General features: G+C 48.4%; 1 protein-coding gene across 2 annotated transcripts; it reads right to left on the reverse strand.

The window, feature by feature from the left end:
* Positions 1 to 609: 609 nt before the first annotated feature.
* Positions 610 to 19,371, reverse strand: PGM1 (phosphoglucomutase 1). 2 transcript variants are annotated; one of them, XM_052666886.1, is made up of 11 exons: positions 19,088 to 19,371; positions 9,213 to 9,375; positions 8,692 to 8,838; positions 7,872 to 7,997; positions 7,453 to 7,643; positions 6,829 to 6,983; positions 6,181 to 6,296; positions 3,362 to 3,497; positions 1,794 to 1,977; positions 1,359 to 1,493; positions 610 to 845 (listed from the first exon to the last, which is right to left on the reverse strand). In XM_052666886.1, exons 1-11 carry the CDS (start codon positions 19,331 to 19,333, stop codon positions 756 to 758), a joined length of 1,689 nt encoding a protein of 562 aa, XP_052522846.1. In that variant the 5' UTR covers positions 19,334 to 19,371; the 3' UTR covers positions 610 to 755. The 2 variants fall into 2 exon arrangements, with proteins under 2 accessions (XP_052522846.1, XP_052522845.1); XM_052666885.1 differs by lacking the exon at positions 19,088 to 19,371 and adding an exon at positions 11,542 to 11,855.
* Positions 19,372 to 19,609: the final 238 nt, after the last annotated feature.

The following is a 19,609-nucleotide window of genomic DNA, read 5'->3' on the forward strand; positions in this document are numbered from 1 at the left end:
AAAGTCACCTCCTCCATGCCCTTGGAAAAGACTTAGCACATCAATGCACACAACTGTGATCATTCCAAGGATCTTGCCATTCTACCAAACAACCTCATCAAAACAGTCCTTTGGTCTTCAAAAGATCACGGTGCAAGAAAATAAAAGAACGCTGAACAGTAATTGTAGCTCATACCACTTTAATATCCTGCAATGACTGTTACTGCTTATTTCTTGAGGAGGTTGTGTTGTGGTTTTTTTTCTTATACAGATAGCAAGGCAAATAGAGAGCAATGTACACAATTAGTTTTGAAAGGGAAAAAATCCACGAGTGAAAAATACTCAGTATTAATGCACGTCCATTGCTTACTGAGAGACAGCAAATTTTAAAGACAACATATTAACAAGGGTAAAGTGCTCTTCTTTTCCAGGAAAGTGTCCAAGAGAGAGAATACATTCATCAGTAATTCAGGGAGTTGGGTTCTTTGTTATTTCTAGAGCCTTTTGTTTAAGCAAAGGAAAAAGAAGTACATATGCTAACCCAACAGGCTGAGCTAACGAGCACCATACCGACGTGCCAGCAGTGCTGTGTGACGCAGAAAAGCAGCACAGCAGTGTGCACACAAAGTGTTGACAGGAGCTGGTTTTTATTGTCTATCTGTAGCGGGCAGTGTTCTTAAATACACAGATAAAATTAATATTCCTTTTATAGCGACAGACCCGACAATAAAAGAGGCGACGGGCTGGCTTCTTTCCCTTGGTGCCAGGATGAGCCTTTATGTTATAACAGTGGGACCGGTGCGGCCGGTTCTTTCATGAAGCTGTGAGAGTTTCAGTGCAATAGAAATGAGAGGAGCCAGCATGACCTGCAAGAGGGGAGAGATGGCTCAGGACCGGGGCAGAGCACCACGCGCAGCCTGCGCGCATCGCCTCCACCTCCCACGTTTTTTATGCCTTTGTCAAAAACAGCAAGCCGTGCACAAAGAGTTCTATTTGCTGGGGATAGAAAACGAGGATTCTTTCAGTATTAGGTGATGCACAGAAATGAGCTCGTCCTATCCCTAGTGAAGCAACGTTTTGCCCAGAAGGTCAGTTCAGGTTGGAAAGCGTCCTTCCACACCTGGAATCAGCCGCAGATGTAACGTAAACAGGAAAACTAATGCGTGACTGCAAAAGCAGCTGTGAGAGATTCTGAATAAGTAATGCTTGTTCCACACAGAGCTTTTTTAAAAGCTATTTACACTGGGATTGAAGACATCAAAGCCCTTCCTTCCAAAACACCCAGCGCACGGCTCTAAGCAAAGCAGTACTAAGCAAAGATCCATGCTTTTCAGTAAGGCTGCGAACCAGCGGCGCCACGCCTCAGATTTCACACCTACCTGTGGGTCTTGGTGGATCTTCTTAGCATCCTTCTCATAGCTGTCGATGTAGAGCCGCACGGTCGCTCCAGCGCTGCCGGTGCCGCTCAGCCGGAAGATGATGCGAGAGCCATCGGAGAAGATGAGCCGCAAGCCCTGGGGAGAGAGGAGCAGAGCTGCTCAGCCATGTGCCCCTCGGGTACCCAGGCACGGTCTGAGGTACCCAGCCTGGCCCTGCTCCCAGCAGCCTTCCCTCTCCTAGCATCCCCTCCCCATCCCTTCACAAAGGCCAAGATCCCGCTGGCCAACGCAGGGGAGAAAAACCTTTTCCAAGGGTCAGATGCATTCCTTGACTTCAGAGAAAGGTCCAGATGCGGTAAAGAAAGATGCCCAATATTCAGCACTCATCTCTCAGAGGCCACGGGCCACCCCAAGCAGCAGCAGCACTGTGCCCACCTGGTTTCTGGAGACGCTTCCATCCACGGGATCGTGGTACTCAAAGTTATCAGCTTTCTCAACCGTGTAGACTTTGTCCCCAGCTGATAACTGCTTCCCCACAAAGGAGCGGTCAAACATCACAGCCTCCAAATCCTTCATCATTTTACCAGCTGCGTCTGCATCCACCTCCTCATAGTCGTATCTACAACAGTAGAAACAAAGATTAGGAAGGTGTGTAATTAGCAGCAGTGTTCTGCAATGTCCTTGTTTAACAACGCTGTGATCAGCCCCATGTTTTCTACTCATACCAGAGACAAGGACCAGAAGAAAGGAGAGGGCACATGCAGCAGTGTATGAGCGCAACACAAATCTGTGGGATACACAGCAACTTATCTCAGATACATCTAAAATTGAGAAAGACGCAGGGCCAGACTCCAACACTGACTGCAAAGCATTTATTCTGATAGGATCTCAACAGGCTCCTCATGATAACAGACCTGCCTGAGCACCTCAGTGTGTCCCCACAGCAAAGCAAAGGTGTGATCCCAGCACATGATAACACCCAGTGCAGCTTTGATCTAGCTAATGTAAGTAAGAGAAGCAGAAAGTGCAGCAGCTCCAGCGTGTGCACAGATCAGGACCCGAGACTCCACTCTGATTGCCAGTGTGATTTGCACTGCTTTTATTTGCCCAGCTAGCCAGACACAGCATGCACAGGCTTGCTAGCTGCCTCCCCCTCCACCTAGCTTTCTATGCAGACATCTCTCCGGTGCTTGCAGACTATCTTTTTATACCAGATTTTGGCACTTCTTCTACAGCTTTAAATGCCTTAGATGTATGCTGGCTTTGTGGCATGAAAAAAAAAAAAAAAGAAAGAAAAAAAAAGAAAAAGTTCTTACATTTAGCAACTGAAGACAGAAATTTCATGTAGGTCTTCCAAAAAGATTTCTACCCTAATACTCTCACTCCAGATAGCATCCCCTCTTCTGCTCATGTGCAGGTCAGTTCTCCTTTTTCATCTCCTGTGTCTATAGTAGTTTAAAGTAAGAGTATTTTGGAACTGGACAGAAATTCAACCAGGTAAATAACTGCCTAGGAGCTGGGTGCCCATTCAGTGAGGCAAAGTCATCGCTCAAGATATTACAAAATAATTTGTAAGACGTAAACTAAAGAAGCACACTGCTCTAAAGTAGGAAAAATTCTTATCCTAACCCTAAATTCAAGAAAAGATCTCCATTAAATAAATAATTTAAAAAAACCCTACCTATCAGATAGATGTAAGAAGAGTTGCACAACCTTCGCCAAGTTTGATAATGAATAGATTGTATTCAGAGCAACAAATTCTAACCTGGACATCATGAAAGGTTAAGATGAATACCCACAGCTTTATTGGACTCATAGAAGCTGCACAAACTAGCCAGCGAGCTTCAAACACTGCAACACCTCAGAAAAAAGCATGTGCAACAAGGCAGAAACTGCTGTGGTAGCAAGGCTGGTGCTCAGGTTGTTGAGCTCCTTCCTAAGGGCTCATCCTTGGTTGGCCACAGGGCAGAGGGAAGGACGAGGTGCCCGGAGCACTTCCTCACCTGGTGAAGAAGTTCCTGCCATACTTATGCCAGTGATCCTTCATGATGTCCTCCACGCTCTGCTTGCGGGCAGCCAGGATGGACAGCCAGGCCAGGACTGCCCAGAGCCCATCCTTCTCACGGATGTGGTCGGAGCCTGCAGAGAACCACAGCACAGACACATTATGTTGCCCTTCTACCAGGCCAGAGCCTGTGCACAGCTCTGCTTCACCTCCGCTCTTCCACCAAGCTGGCAGTAGTACAGCCCCACAAATGGAAAGCATTTCACAAGCAGGATGCTCGTGTGTTGTTAAAGCAGTTCAAGATATCATCTGTTTTCAGCTATAGCCCAAATAAAACACTCAGTTCCCTTTAAAACATACTCATTGCTCACAGATCCTTCATTCTGTTCCCAAGGAAGCAATGGGGAATGTGCACTAAAAAGGTCATGGAACTAACTAATTAACTAAATAAATAAATAAGCAAATGCAAAGGAGCAGCTCAAGAGCTACCATCAGCCTCTCTGAGCAGCTGTCACACACTGTGCCAAATCAGTACACCCTGATGGTGCAGGCGGTGGCTGAGCACCAAGAGAAATGCCAGCCCTCGCTGAGGAAGCCAAACCCTAACGGCTCCAAGACTGCAGGGTGCTGGGGAGCACAGCAGCCACAGGGGCAGCAGCACGAGGACTTCATTCACACAAGGAGATAGATTCATCCCAGCCTCAAATACCAGAGTTAAATGTGGGATCCAACAGCAGCCAGAGCAGACCCAACCCAGCCTCCATCTTCCTGACTGGTTAGCTCAGTGCTAGGCTCAATGCACAGCTTCTGGGATTTATCCTTTGGGCTCTGGAAAACATGCAGGCTAGTATTACCAAAACCCCAAGGAGCCAGGGCACACCTGCCAATGGGGGGAGTTGGCCGGAGCCACCATTTCACCCCCCAGAAAATCAGCTGGGGCCACGAGGTGCGAGACACAAACCCCACATTGTGGGTGCGGTGGTAAATTATCCTCACAGCCCTGCACAGCTGAGAGCTGCGCAGAGGTGATGGAGAGGAATGCTAAATAAACAGGAGTCCCTTGTGATGTATCAACTTATTGCTGGAATAAAACACCCCAGAAAACAAGCAGGAATTCTGTCACGTCGCATTACTCTAATTGCTGCTGGACCCTGGTCCCGCCGGGTCGCAGTTTGTTTCAATTTTTACTGGGTTTCTTTGGCTGCTCCTTCACCTTGCTCCCATTCAGCACTCACACTGTCAGACTCCAAACAACTCCTCATTAAATTGCTATCGAACAACCTCCCTCACCCCATTTCATTCTTTAAAGGGCCTCTGCCAGACAGACAAACGCCCTCTGCATTGCAGGGAGCCCAGCACAGGCTGCCCCGGCCCTTGCCCAGTGTTCCCCCAACAACGACCCCAGCGTGCAGCCCAGGTGTGATGCAGCACAGCCAAAACATCGAGCCTCCCTCTCAGCCCCACTGCAAGTGGTTTCAGTCACTTTTATTGGCAATGTAGTCACCTACCTATCATAGGCTGGAGAGAAAGCATGAGCTCACTGCACATGCGACAGAAGATGGAAGCAATTTCAGAGAGTTGCTCGTTAGAGCCCAGCTCCTATCAGCAGCTCCATGAATCATTTGCTGCTGTTGTTTGTATTTTCTAAATGCTGAGCCACTCTCATCAGCTAAAGGCTGCGACATAAACTTAACACATGCTGAAATCATTCAGGGCTAAACTCCAAAATCCTCCTATGCTCACAATTACCCTCAAGTTATCTTTACAGAGATACCAAAGTTATCCAAAATTCCCCTTTCCTTCCAGACTGAGGCCTAGTTCTGTTTATTAGAAAAGCATCTGCCTGCAAAAGTTTTGCCCCGGTGACTTCTTCAGCCTCACGGCAACCAGCTTTCAGCTAGTCTGCAGTGCCATGTCCTCAGCTACCAAAAAGCTCAGGTGGTAACACTTTGTGACAGAGATCCACAAAGCACTTCACGTCTGGTATTTGAAGCCACTCCTGCTCCATGAAACACCTTAAAGCAGGCTAAAATATGATCTCCCCAAGCCCTGCACCTCTGGCTGCCCCTGAGCACTACACACAATGGAAGAACAAGATCTTAAGGACAACCCAGGCCAGACAAAGCCCAGAACGGTGGGCAGACGCCACGAGGCAACCAGGCTGCAGCCTAGCAGGCAGTGTGCAGAGCCTGCACCAATAACAGCCATGCATCACACTGCACCCCTGGTAAATTCCTAAAGATGCTCGCTTTGTTTCTCAGTAACCCAATCACTCGCTCCGACTGTTCAAAGGCAAGTGTTAATTTAAACTTTATAAATCATACCTTGTTTTTAGAACAGGAAAATGAGGGCCCTATTAAGCTCGGAGATTTAATAGTGACCTGAAACCTCCCCTAATAAAACTGCATGCTCCAAACCATATTTCTTTCCAGAAATGAAAACATTTAGAAGGTTTTCCTGGCCACCAAGAGTTGAAAAATACTTTTAACGCTGCACTTAATCCCCATAGACTCAATGACCGGGCTAGTAAAGAGGCCCTTAGACTTCCTGCATATCTCCTTATGCATTCTGGAAAGAGAACGAGCTTTTACCTGACAGAACTCTGAGCACTGTGTATGCTTTCACCAGGGATTCTTTTGCCTGACAGAACTCTGAGTGCTGTGTATGCTTTCACCAGGGATGCTTGTAAGCTTTTTTATTCAATGATTTTAGAAGTATTAACCTCACGTGAAAGATAAACCCCAAGTAGGCCAGCACAGTAAAGAACTACGAAGAGGACTAGTGCCTCCATTAGTGAGATCAGGAACACCCACTTACCAGTACCAAAACTTTCCTCTCCACACAGAGACAGTTTGTTTGCATCCATCAAGTTTCCAAAGAACTTCCAGCCAGTAGGAGTCTCATACAAAGCAATCTTTGTCGCGTGGGCCACCCTTAGAAGGCAAGAAGGCTACGTCACACACAGCTGGGCTTAGTGCACCCATGTGAAACACTGCAGCAGGAGCCCCAGCAGTTACCACACATCTCCTGAGGAGTAACACTAAAAGCAGATCGTGTCTCTGCTTTATTAAGAGTTGCTCTTTGTACAGCAATGCAGCGTTTTATCCTGGTGTTACCTTTCGGGAGGTTGTTGGGAAGAACAACTAAAGATAAATATATATATATATGTATATACAGCTCTTCTAAATCGATTTGCAGTTGTAGATGTCAAAGCATTTCACAAATAGATTATCAGATTAAAATTAAAATTTAAAAAACACAAAGTGGGGAGGGGAGAGGGGGTGAACCATATCCATACAGACAAAAGAGAGCCAAGAGCAGAACCCAGCTCTGCCATGCCCTCAAACCGAATTTAACGCGTTACGTTTCAGTGACCCCAGAACTCTCCCCACTACGGACACGTGTCAGGCACAGAAAAAGGACAGCTGCTGTCTTGTCAGGGCACTGTGCAGAGGTAGGTGCTACCTGTCGAGAGCCCCGCTGGTGGGCATGCTGCGGGCAAAGCCACGGACCCCGGTCTGCTGGAAGTAAGGGATACTGAGAATGTTGGCAGCGATGACAGCAACGGAGTCAGAGGGGTTCACAAAGAAGCCGTGCTTGCCAAGAATCATGTTGCGGTCCTGACGAAGACAAGAGAAACATAACCTTTAGAGCCATTTAAATACAGTTTGGACTTCACTATTTACACATTAGTCAACTACTGCCAACAGTTGTGATCTGCATCGAGTGGTTCTCAGAATCACAGAATTGTAGGGGTTGGAAGGGACCTCCAGAGATCATCGAGTCCAACCCCCTGCCAAAGCAGTTCCTACAGCAGGTCGCACAGGTCAGCATCCAGGCAGGTCTTGAACATCTCCAGAGAAGGAGACTCCACCACCTCCCTGGGCAGCCCCTGTTCCAGTGCTCCTCACCTCACTGTAAAGAAGTTCTTGCGCATGTTTGTGCGGAACTTCCTGTGCTGCAGGATGCTCTCATCCATGTGCAGCTAAGAAGGGAGAGGAGAAAAAAGCCTTCACATCCATCCTCCTCAGCCAACATCCTCCCTTCTCCATCGGGGGCAAAAAGATGAACACAGAGCAGCCCATTTACCCCATCTCCATCAAAGGCAGCTCCAAAGTCGTACTCTCCTGTCTTCATGGTCTGGACCAGATCAGCAGCATAGGTCAGGTTGGGGTCGGGATGGTGGCCACCAAAGTCCTCCAGTGGGGTGCAATTCACAGCAGAGTTTGCTGGTGCTCCCAGCTCCTCACACAGGATCTTCTTCACATAAGGGCCCACAACTGCCATAGGAAAATGTGGGAAGGAAGGAATCAAGCAGAAGGTAAAGAAGGACACCTCAAGTACACTGAAGTATCAGAATGACAAGAAGACAAACTGTATGTCTGATTCACAGCAATCCAGCAGCACAGCAGGACTTATTGCTCTCAAACATCAGTAACAAAAAAGTGCCTTCTCTGGGAAGTAGGAGGCAGAACCCTACAGACCAGCAGAGCCACCCCCACCCATACCTCCATGCATTGCATCAATGCGAATCTTGAGGTGGTTTTTCCCCGAAAGCAGTTCCTTTAATGCATTGAAGTCAAAGATGTTCCTCAGCATACTTGCATAAGCTTCTACAGAATCCACAATTTCCACTGGGAAAAAAAAAACAAAAAAACAGAGAGAAACTAACTCTGACAATCTGAACTCTATGCAGAAAAGCAATTTCAGTACGTGAGCCACTGTGCTGACAGTCCTCAATGCAAAGGGCCAGGGCTCAGCACAGAGCCTTTAAACATCACATAGAATCATTTCACAAAGATGATGATAATATTCCTCTATTAAGAAACATTTGGTTATGGGCTGCCACTGCTAATGGGATTACAGACCAAACAGACCAACAAAATCCTGAAGACATCTTCCCCAGTTCTCTGCTAGTCACAGCCTCAGCTCCCCAGACACCCTTTGAGAAGTTTCCATTCCACTCCAGTTATGTGTAGAGTGGGATTAGAGGGAACAAAAATGCATATAAAAACAGACTTCCAATCTCCACCAACATCAGCATGAATTGTGCACCTGACAGCCTTAAAATTTGCACCTTTGCAACTAATGGGACGAGTGAACAGAAACAATACAATTAAAATATCTAGACAAGGTGAGATGAAGGCAAAAAATAAAATAAATAAATCCATGATGACCAGGACAGATATTCTTGGTTGGATTATCCAATAGATGAGAAGGGAAGGTCAGACCATGTGCCCTTCAAAGCACCAAGTGTCCCTGTCCTACGGAGGCCTGTGCCAGCTTCACCTGAAAGGAAACTTCTGAAGGGGAAGAGCAGTCATTTACCTGTAAAGGGTTTAAATTTGTTCTCCAAATCAAACTGCTGTTTTCCAATGGTACCCAGGTCCACCTTGAGATCTGGGCAGATTGCATACTCTTCAATTTTTTTGCTAATTTGGAAAATTTTGTCTGTGATTCCTTCTGGAGCAGGACCTGCAAGATATAATGGGCAAGGGGAAGAAGTTAAAGAAACAGAGCGTGAGGAAAGAGCAATGCAGAGGTAGATCAGCAGGCCTGGGGCTCGGAATGCCTCGCTGGGAGAGAATACCAGTGAGCAGACTGATCACTGTGGATGTGGTCTCAAGCCAGCTGCTCTAGGTGTCACTGCTGGAGCAGGGGTTGGACCAGATGGAGCTAGAGGTCCCTGCCACCTTTAACCACACCAATTCCGTGTTCAGGGAATCCCACTGCTCAGGCCACTCACTGAATTTCTGTGATGTTAAAACAATTAAATTGGGTTCTTTGTTGCCAACACAAGGCAAGTCAAGCAGAAACAAAGCAAACAAGAATCAACTAAGCAACTTTACCTCCATTGGCCGTATTGAATTTAATCCCAAAATCTCCATGGGGCCCACCAGGATTGTGGCTTGCTGTCAGAATGATGCCACCGATGGCTTTGATTTTCCTGATGATGCAGGACACTGCTGGGGTGGAGAGAATGCCGTGCTGCCCGATGACCAAACGGCCAATCTGAAAATCAAAGGGCAGAACAAACTACTTTGAGACTCAAATTCTGAATACAGCCAAAGCACCAAACACCCCAACAGCAACAGGTGAAGCAGGGCCTCGTCAGGGGCACCTGGATGGCAGAGGTCCTGAAGCAAACATTTTGAACCTGAGAGGCTGCAAGCTCTCTGCTATATCACTAGAAGATCAGCATCTGACCCTGCTCTGCATGCCTTTTTAGCATTCTCGTTTATGAGCACTGGAAATGGCATCCTGCACTGAAGAGCAGAGCTTTCCAGAGGCATCTAAACGAAACAAAAAAAAACCTTTGCCTGTGGTCTCGAACACTGCTTTCAAAAGACACAATGGGACTGAGAGAAGCCAAAGCAAAACAAAAGTCGATCATCATCACTGCTCCCATGGGACCACATGCAGATTCTCTTACTCTCAGCGGGTAACGCACCTCCCTCCCATAAATTTGGTAATATCACTGAGATTAAATCCAGAGCAACGTGCTAAGCAGCACAAGGTAATCAAGATTCAGTTGCTGGGGTCCACATAATAAAACTGAAGATAAATGTTTTTCTAGGAGAACATGCCCCTCACCATAGCCCCCAAATGAGGTGATAGAGATTTAAAAATACACCAGACCACTCTCCATCAGCCAAGGAGATTAGACTGTGAATACAGCTGAGAAAAGAGGAGGAATTTCATTCAAAGGCAAGAGGATCCAGAAAACAAAAGCCAGCCTGCTCAACCTGAATCCCCCACGCGGTGCTAAGCTGGCTCTGTGGGATGGCTGCCATTCCTGGCTGTGGCACTGCTGGGCGCTAAGCCCTACAGCTGCCAGGCAAGTAGGAAGCTGAGCAGCCCAGTCTCCTGCAGGCCATGGGCACAGACCTGAAACAGCAGCTTAGAAACCCAGTGTGAGGTGTGAGAGCCCTTCTACCAGCTGGTCAGGATATTGCTGCCCTTACAGCACCAACTACCTAGATCACAGGATGCATTGTGCCATATGTCGAATTTGTAGCAGCCTGATCTATGTGGGTTTGGCTTTCTCTTTGCTTCATGCTTTGTTTCAGCAGCAAGGACCTCCCACGGGTCCCCTCTGCACCCCAATGACACAGACCTGATGTTCTTCACCCCCAAAACCATGCTTTCCACACTTGGCACAGGGAACGCGCTCGGTGCTGCTCGGAAATCCTGCTGATCCCACATCTGCAGAGGTGACAGCACCTGTATCTGCCACATGCCGACAGACACTTCTGCACATCCAAACTACGACATGCATGCCCTCCCTTGTGGCTTTTTATAGTGGAACACATCCTCAGACTCATCCCTCCTACTCTACAGAGCAAGATTAGCACAGAACTGATTAACAAAGTCACACGCTTTAGCCAGACTACTTAAAAATAACTAACAAAAGATACCAAACTCAACAGCAAAACTTGTTTTCAGCCAGGCACGGGACACAATGCTGGAAAGAAATGCAACAGAGAAGTCTCAGCTGATGCAGATCAGCTTAATCTCATCTTCACCAACAGGAAACCTGTCCTGGTGTGGAGAAGCCCAGGCAGCAGGCCTGGCTCTTGCTTTGTGCACGTCTTCCAGCTCTTTGACTCAGCCCATACAATGACTTAAGAGGAACACATTAATTTGCAATGCCAGAGGATTTTTCTTTTCCAGCTGGAATACATTTTGATTTAGAAAAATATATATCTCTCTCTTCTTATTCAATTGCTTATTACAAATCACCCTGTTGTGATCGGATAAGCTTTCCTGTCAAACACATTCCCATAAGCCAGATCTCTCACTGTAAAGTTTTGCTCTGCATTAGGAAACACAGAACAGACAGCAAAGCCTTTTCTTCTTCAAAAGCAACAGGAAACACAGATACAGCCCCTGTGCCCAAGAGCACTGCGGTGCTTGAGCCATGCTCTGCTGCAAACAGCCCTGGCTCACCTGCTTTCCACACAACCAGAAATCGCTGTACAGGTTTCCACTCAGTGCTAGCTTTCTTTTAACAGTAATTAACAGTAATTTCAGTATGATTTTCCATTGAAATGTTTTCTGTTAGCAATTGAGTAAAATCTATGGGAAAATTCAATCTCCCACTGACTAATTTGCTTTGGTTTTCTGCATTTATCAGCTATACAACCACAGGAATTTAGTCATATAGCATTTACCAACCCCGTTGGCAGCAGCCATTTGGACTATCAGTTCCACTGCAGCCTTATTAAGGTACCTTCCATCGCCTCCAACTACCATAGAAGATCCTTGTCGATCTCTGAGGTCTATGGAAAAAAATATACTCTGGATAAAGTTCTGCAAATAGTTCATTTTGGATTCAAAATAATAGGTCTTCTTCCGTAATCCGCTGGTTCCTGGTTTCTGATCATTGTAAGGAGCTGTTGGCACAGTCAGCAGAGGCAGAGGACCAGCTTCCATGTTCTTTCTTCAAATAAATGCATTTAAGAAGTAAACTACGATTAAATACAAAAGAAAAAGAATAATTTTTAAAAAAACGTGTCAGTCTTGACACCAGCAATGGCACACCTATGGACAGAAGCTCAGCAGAGCTGCCGAGCACCCAAAAATAGCTCCTTGAACGTTGAGCTGAACACGGCTCCTGTAACTGAAGATGTTTCTCTGCACTTGCCGTGGAGGATCAATGTCACGAGGAACACACGACCCCACGCTGCTCTCCCAGCACTCAGCAAAAGGTGATTTCTGCCTCCTCCTGCACCTTGTGCTCCCTCCAGGCACGGCCCTTCCCCATTCTGTGCTATCACCGCCGGCGCCGTCCGTCCGCCTGCCCTCCGTCCGCAGCTCAGCACCGGCTCCCGCACACCGATGCGCTGCACAGCGTTTTTGCCAGCCCAGCAGATCTGCGTGGCCCTGGAGGAAAAGCCTCCCGCGGGCACGGCAGCATTTTGCAGCCTCCTTCAAGCTAAAGGTCACTCTTAAAATGGAAGGCAACGGATCTGTTACCCACACTTTGCTTACACGAGTCCCACTCTGACATCCTGACAGCTCCGGCGCCAGCTACCCCCAAATAACGGGACATCGTCTGCAGTGCACAACCAGCCTCTGCTTAACTAAGAGAAATCCATTAGCAGCTAGAACACTGCTAAAGCGATGCTTTCAACTGAATACCAGCACGAGTCCTACCCTGGGCACTGTGCATGACAAAAGTTATTAGAAAAAAAACCCCAGGCTTTCAAATTAGAACTCGGCTTACGACAAAGTCATTAATTTTGGAAAAGCTTGCACCCACCAGAGATCCAAATTCAAGCAGTTATTGAGGCATCACCTCCCTCAGTCTCGAATGCTGGATTGAAACCGTGGTTTCCCTTTTAATGACACTTAGAGTCCTCTGTCCAAGCTGCTGGCAGAATTCACAGATATTTCTGGATAACGAAGGACCCTACACTTCCTAATGACTCATTTTGTTCCATACTTAAGGAGGGGAGGAGAAAAGGAGTTGTGTACACAGCTGAACTGTGACGCTTTGTGGGGGCTCCCACAGGACTGTTTCCTGACTGTTTGGCTCCAAACACTGACAGATTTTCTTACGACAATCTTTACTTTATTCCAACAGCAAGACTGCCTGTGCCATGCAGCCAGCAACCACCCATGTGTGTATTACCCGTGTTTCTTCGTGCTGTTCCAGCATCCTGCAGCTGCAGCGCCTTCATTTCCATGCAAAGGAGGAGGTTTCCCTCTAGTGGCGCAGGAAACAAAGCCCAGCTCCCAGAACGAGCCCTCCTGGCAGGGAAAAGCCTGTGAGCACTTTCCCCCAGCCAAACTCTTTGTGCCACAAAATGCCAGGCACACCTCCTCCTCCCCGATTGGATGCCCACACATTAGCTGGATGAAGAGCTAGTGAAGCTTGCACTTGTGGAGCACAGAAACCAAACTCAGCACAGGGAGGAAGGCGATAAGTCACTTGCCGTGCTAAGATACACAAAAAGAAATGCATTACTTCAAACAAACTACAGAATCCAGCTGTGAGGCAGTACATGCAAAGCATAGGGACAGAAGTGGCATATCTGTGGAGCTTGTCTTTGGAGCACTCACCCAATCCCAGGGTTTTCCTGCAATACCTATGTCACTGTTTGGGACAAACACTAGCAACGGGTCAGCCAGGACTGTTAGGCCGGTGTCTGCATGCTTACCAGGAGACCCAGAAGGATAAAAGACTCAAGAGGCAGACCTCAGCCCTGGGGAGGGAAAGGCTCATTCGATTCATCACCTGGGAGTCTTTGCTCGGACACCTGCAATCACTCACAGGATGGAAAGGAATTCAGCAGGTCCTCTGAACCCTCCCCAAAGCTGGTGTGGGATCACACATCCCCTAGGCACCCTTCAGAAAGCCCCTGCAGCCTGTTCTTGAAATCTCTGTCTTCAGGTGTGGCGCCAGAGCAGTCAGAAGCATCTTCCTGCAGTCTGTCCTACCTCTCTTAAGCCTTCCTGAGCTGTCAGAGAACAAACCAATCATAATCCTCCTTCTGACACTTTCTTGCACATCACAATGATCCTTTAACACAGAGGCTCACAGTATCCTCTCTTTTCTACAGGAAATAATCCCAATTTCCCAATTTCCTTAGCTTTCCCTTGTGGTCACGCTTTATAAGTCTCCAATTCCATGTTCCAAACAGCCAACCTGCCAGAGCAGAGCCATCTGCTCACACAGGTTCCCATTCACTTTTGGCACGCAAAAACAGAGTCAAAGCTATGAACTATTGACTTTGGTTAATGATAAAAAGACAAACAAGACTATTTTGAGAGAACCTGAATTTCAGCAAAACATCGGAGCATGCAACTCCTCCCTGGACTTGGTGTTGCTGACCCCTGCCCCATCTCCTGTCCCCACATGAGCTGTGACACCACCTTCTCTCACCCCACTCAGTCTTGTACATGACATCAAGAAAGAAAAAGAGGGGGAGGAGGGGACATGCACACAATGCAAAAGCCAAAAAGGATATTTTGCAGTTATTTCATGGCTTTCCTTTAGAACAGAAAAGACATTTCCCTAACTCCTTCCTGCCCCCTTCCTGCATTGCTCCATAATTACACTGCACCCCAACCAGGACCAGGAGAGCAGCCAGGTGGGTGGCCAAAAGCAGATACGTGAGAAAGAAGCTCTGCAGAGCTAGGGATGGAGCTATCACCTGCAGGGCTGCTCTGGACTCCACAGAAGGCTCCAGGTTTGCCACGCAGATAGGGGCTGATCCCCTTTGCCACAATAGGAGCACGTAGCAACAATCACTTGAGAAACCTTCCATCCAAAGGTCAGCTCCCTGCAGCATGCCCACACCTGCCTGTGGCAACCAGCTGCCCTTCCCCTGCTGCAAACAACAGCACGCTTCCCATCCGTGGGATGGGGCAGTACCCCACAGCAGGCACCACGCTCCTGCAAGACTTCTTTTCCTGGGTTTCACTTACAGCAACACTATCCGAAAATGTCAGAATGGTGTTTGCTTTTCTGGACAATTGCAGGACACAGCCAACAGTCTTTGTGACCTATTCTCATCCTCAGTTCTGCAGAGCTGACGCTTCATATGTCAGCAGCTCGAACTATGGCTGTAAATGTCCAGATAACATCCACATTTTGATTCCTTTTGCCCCTTTAGCTTTTCTCCTTCTTAGGACAATTCTTTTTATTTCTGTGACGTATTTCAGCTCATCATTTGAAGCGTTAATCACCCCACTGATAGGTTCAGAGAGAAGCATGAGGAAAGAACACAAACCCATGGAATATATCTCTTGTTCCTGGTGGAGCACAGCCATAAGACACAGAGGTAGTGCCCCTTAAGTTCAGCTCCCTACCCCAAGCTTTACCAGGACAAAGGCATCAGGCTCTGTAGGATCCTTACCAGCACAGCCAGAGCCAAGGTGTCTGCTTATGGCCACTGTTCCAGGAGATTACTGTTAAGCCCCTGTTAGTATGGATTTCAACTCTCTGTCTGCAGGATTTGCAAAGATTAACTCAAAGCACCCTAATTCTTCCCTTCAGCTGGAATTTCTGGAGTCATTCCAAAAAGCCACTGAGCTCGGACAGCGTCATCACTGCCTTGACAGCCTTCAACTTAAAATCCAGGTAGGAGAAACAAGTGAGAGCAAGATGGGGGCTGCAGCAACAGAAAGGGAACTGTGGCAGAAGAACACAAAGGAAATGAAGCAGAGCTACCAAATAAAGCAAATAAAGAGCTTGGTTCCCCTGACATAACTGAGTTGGGGAGAAAGCTTAACAGCAGCCAAGTCAGGAAACCAAACTTTGCAGGGTAGTGAGCAGTATTTCCAGTATAGCACTGTTTATCCTGCAGGAGTGAAACAAATCCAGGTTAGAGTTCATGCAAAGCACTGCCTAGCATTCAAAACACCTTCAAGCAATTTGCAGCACTTTGAAACCTCACTTTGCAAAGGAACGAGGGCACAATAAACTTGTTAAGTAGCAGGTGATAACATTAGCGAACCACCCTGCTGCTGGGTACGTGATGTGATAGAGATTTACAACCTCAGTTCTGTAACTTGTGCACACTTCTGACTTAAAGCTACAGCACAGCCACAGTTCTACCCTGGCAGGTGATGACAAAAAGAGCTTTTAAGCTTTATTCATGTAATTAAGAAGTCAGGCTTACTAAGTGGGAATAACACAAAGGAAACCTGGCACAACAGACCAAAACAAAGCAGGAGGCTACGCTGGATGCCAACTGAGAATGGCAAAAACAACACAGCCTATGTTAGTTTGCTTTTATAAACACAACCTTATAAATAGGATAAACACTTCTTAACCACAGAAGTGCAAACTGAGTTGATGCTATTCCAACACCAGCATTTAGGTGAATGGTGACTGTTCCAGATGGAAACAAAACTAGAACTCTCTTCAGCATCCTTACTCTTTACTTTGTGAAACTAACAACCATGAACTGTGGTTCTCAGGTTTCCCCTGTGGCACCTGAAGGACCACTCCACCACACCGCATCTTAAAGCCACTTTAAGCACTGATGCCATCACCTCTTCTTCCCCTAGGACCAGAAATACTGCTGTCCAGTGCTTGCTTTGGCACAAGTTGTGGGTTGGCTGCTGAGAGAAGCAGAAGCATCCCCATACAACACACCTTGGTGATCAGAAACAGGCAGAGAAACTGTCAGAAAGAGCAGTAAGCCCAGATTTATCTTCATATTTCTTTGCTTTCTGCAGACAAAGCAGTGCAGCACAGCGACCTGTGGCATTTTCTCTACATGCCTCACTATTTCTCACCACGAGATGCCTGAGCCTTGCACTGAGACCTGGCTGCTGGCACCAGGAGACCCCCCCAAGCCCAGAAAGAAGGATGAGCTACTGCTGTGCAAGAAAGCACACTGCACACAGGTGGCAGCAGGTTCCTGAGAACTTTGGGTTTCTTGCACAGAATAGCTCACCTTTCTCTTGGAAGGGTGGCTGACTGCCAGTTACCTCACACTTATTCTGTTGAAACAGGATATTCGTAGGCTTGTACTCAACTGCACTGCAGTAGCTATCAGGGAACCAGCATTCCTAATTAGAGAGAAACCAGGAACCAAGCAAGCACCCCCCAGTTATTCCAAAACAGGACAGCAAATATATAGAAACTTATTAAAAATGGGCATTTCGCATTCAATAAAGAAACTCTCCATCCACCTCATCTCTGGCAGTTCTGGCATTCTTAAGTTTGGCAATGCCACACTTGTGCTGTACTAAGGCCCATGCAATTCAACTCAGCCAGCAACTGTATCGAGCTTCTTTAGGCTCTGCATTTTGGAGAGCACATCATGGTACCTCCTCCTGGTTGCTAATTTACATTTACATCTACTGTAAACTTATTAAACAGTCCTTACCACTCTTTCTGTTTTGCCACAAGGGCAGAAAGAACCTGCATCAGAAGTTGGCTAACAGAGAACCAGAGAATCAATACAGTTGGAAAAGCTCTGTAAAGTAGGAAAAACTGTAAAGTCACCAACGTGATCCCACTCCACCCCCACTGCCCACGTCCCACAGTGCCACATCCCCATGGCTCTGAACACCCTCAGAGATGGTGACCCCCAGCCCTGGGCAGCTGTGCAGTGCTGAGCGCTCTTGGATAAAAGTTTTCTCCTAACACCCAATCTGACTCTCCTGTGGCACAATGTGAGGCCATCGCTTTTCATTCTATCAATTTTTGCTTGAAAAAGCCTAACATCCTGTCCCACGGCCACAGCTACTTGCTTGCTTTATAAATTAATGATTCAGAATGAAAAGCTTGTCAAGTAAAATTTCTCACTCCGTACACCAGCATCTTGGCTCTTAACCCAAATATTCATCCACTCTTTTCTCTCTCTGCTTCCTGTTTCCTTTCTTGCCTTTCCAGAAGGTTTTTCTCACTTTAGAGACAATTCTCTCCTAGCACCCTGAACCAGTTCGGTAGAAACACTGCAAAGCAAATGCCCACCAGCCAGCAGACCCAGGACCTGTTCTGCAAAGCTCAGTGCTGCGACGCTGCACATACGTGAGCACCAGCACGATGCGAGAGGAGGGCTACGAGCAATTAGCACTCAGTTCCAGCCCGGTGCACTTTCAGCCCCTTGCTTGCTGCTGGAACTGAGGCACAGAGTGCAGAACTGCCTGGAAGGCTGCCACAACCCACCAGGGTGAGAGCCTAAACAAACCAAGGCTTTGTCCCAGTGAACAGACCTCCCAGTCAGCTTATTCATGGGCATCCAAGGTGCTGTCAGGCTGCATGTTTCAGCTCCAACTCTCCTTAGAATAAATAAACAGAACTGTGGCTGTGCCTTTCCCAACAGGAAAGCCTGTAGCATCCATCACTCACAGGTGCACCCGGCAAAGCCGGTGCTCAGGGACATGGGACAGACACCTAATGCTGACCAGTCACCATGCATCACTGAAAGCAAACCTCTATGTGGTCCAAGAAGGCAGTTATGTGCTTCTTTGTGCCATAAGGAAGTAGTGATCTCACACTTTGTCGTGTTCCCCTTCAGCCTAATAACTACCGATCTGATTATTGCTGGGAAATTGAAGCAGGTAATTGTTAGGTTCCATCCTAATGCCTGACTCTAACCACTCAGCATCTTCTGCTAGCCCTGCAAGGAGGGAATCCTGCTGCTGACAAGCAGGAGCCAGGTGGCCCAGGAGAGGATGGCATTCTCCACTTGCAGAAGGCCAAGGGGAAGGAAAGGCCTCACTCTCCAACCCAGCTCCAGCCCAGCTGACCCTGCTGGGCTAGCCCCAGGCTGACCAAGTGCTGTGACACAGGTAAACCCAAGCAGCTGTGCTCTCAGCAGCACAGGGAGGAACCCCACTGCCCACCCAGCACAACTCACCAGCAGTGTATGCTGCTGGGTACGAAACACAGCTCTGGCCCACAGTAAGAAAGAGCACTGAGTCAAAGCCTCTCCAAGCTCCGTTCTCCTAGATCACAGAATGGTTGGATTGGAGGGGAACTTAAAGCCCCCACCAGCTCTGGCTGCCCAGGGCCCACCCACAGCCTCAGGCACCTCCAGGTAGGGGGCACCCACAGCTCTGGAAGCAGAGCTGCCCTCTGAGCGGAGAACTTCCTCCCCACACCTGACCTCCTTCAGTCGGAAGCCATTCCCCCCGGCCCGAGACCGTCCGCCCGCGCGTTCCGAAGGCTCACGAAGCCGCAGGTAACGCTGTCACCACATTTCCTGCCCCGCGGGCCCGAGGCCACGCCGAGAGCCGCCCCGGCCCCGCGTACCCCGTTGGCGGCGGCGATGCGGACGATGATCTGAATGGCGTCCTTCATGTAGAAGCGGCCGTCGCCCCCCACCACCAGCGTGGCCTCTTGCCGTTCTCCCGGCGGCACGGTGGCCAGGATGCTCTGGATGAAGTTCTCGGCGTAGTGGGCATTGTTTTGAAAAACGGTGACGCGTTTGCGCAGCCCGCTGGTGCCGGGTTTCTGGTCGGCGTACGCCTTGGTTTTCACCGTCTCGATGTGCACCATGGCCGGCCCGGGATGCGAGTTCCGGGCGCGGCGGCGGCGGGCGCGGGGGGAGCCGGGGGAGCCGGCCCCGTTCGCTCCCCGCCCCGCGCGGCTCCGCGCCGCCCGCCCCTTAAAGGCGCAGCGGGGCTCGGGCTGCGGCTGTCAGGGCGCCGAGGGCAGCGGGACTTTGGTTCTAGGCGCGGAGAGAACGGTAGAAGGCAGTGCTGCTGCTGCTGCAGGCGCTGCCTTTTCCTCCTGGCTGCCGGTTGAAAGAAGCAGCGAGAGCCGACACCTGTG

This window comes from Tympanuchus pallidicinctus, unplaced genomic scaffold (assembly GCF_026119805.1).
Source record: "Tympanuchus pallidicinctus isolate F22 unplaced genomic scaffold, pur_lepc_1.0 scaffold7, whole genome shotgun sequence".
NCBI classification, from domain to species: Eukaryota; Metazoa; Chordata; class Aves; order Galliformes; family Phasianidae; genus Tympanuchus; species Tympanuchus pallidicinctus.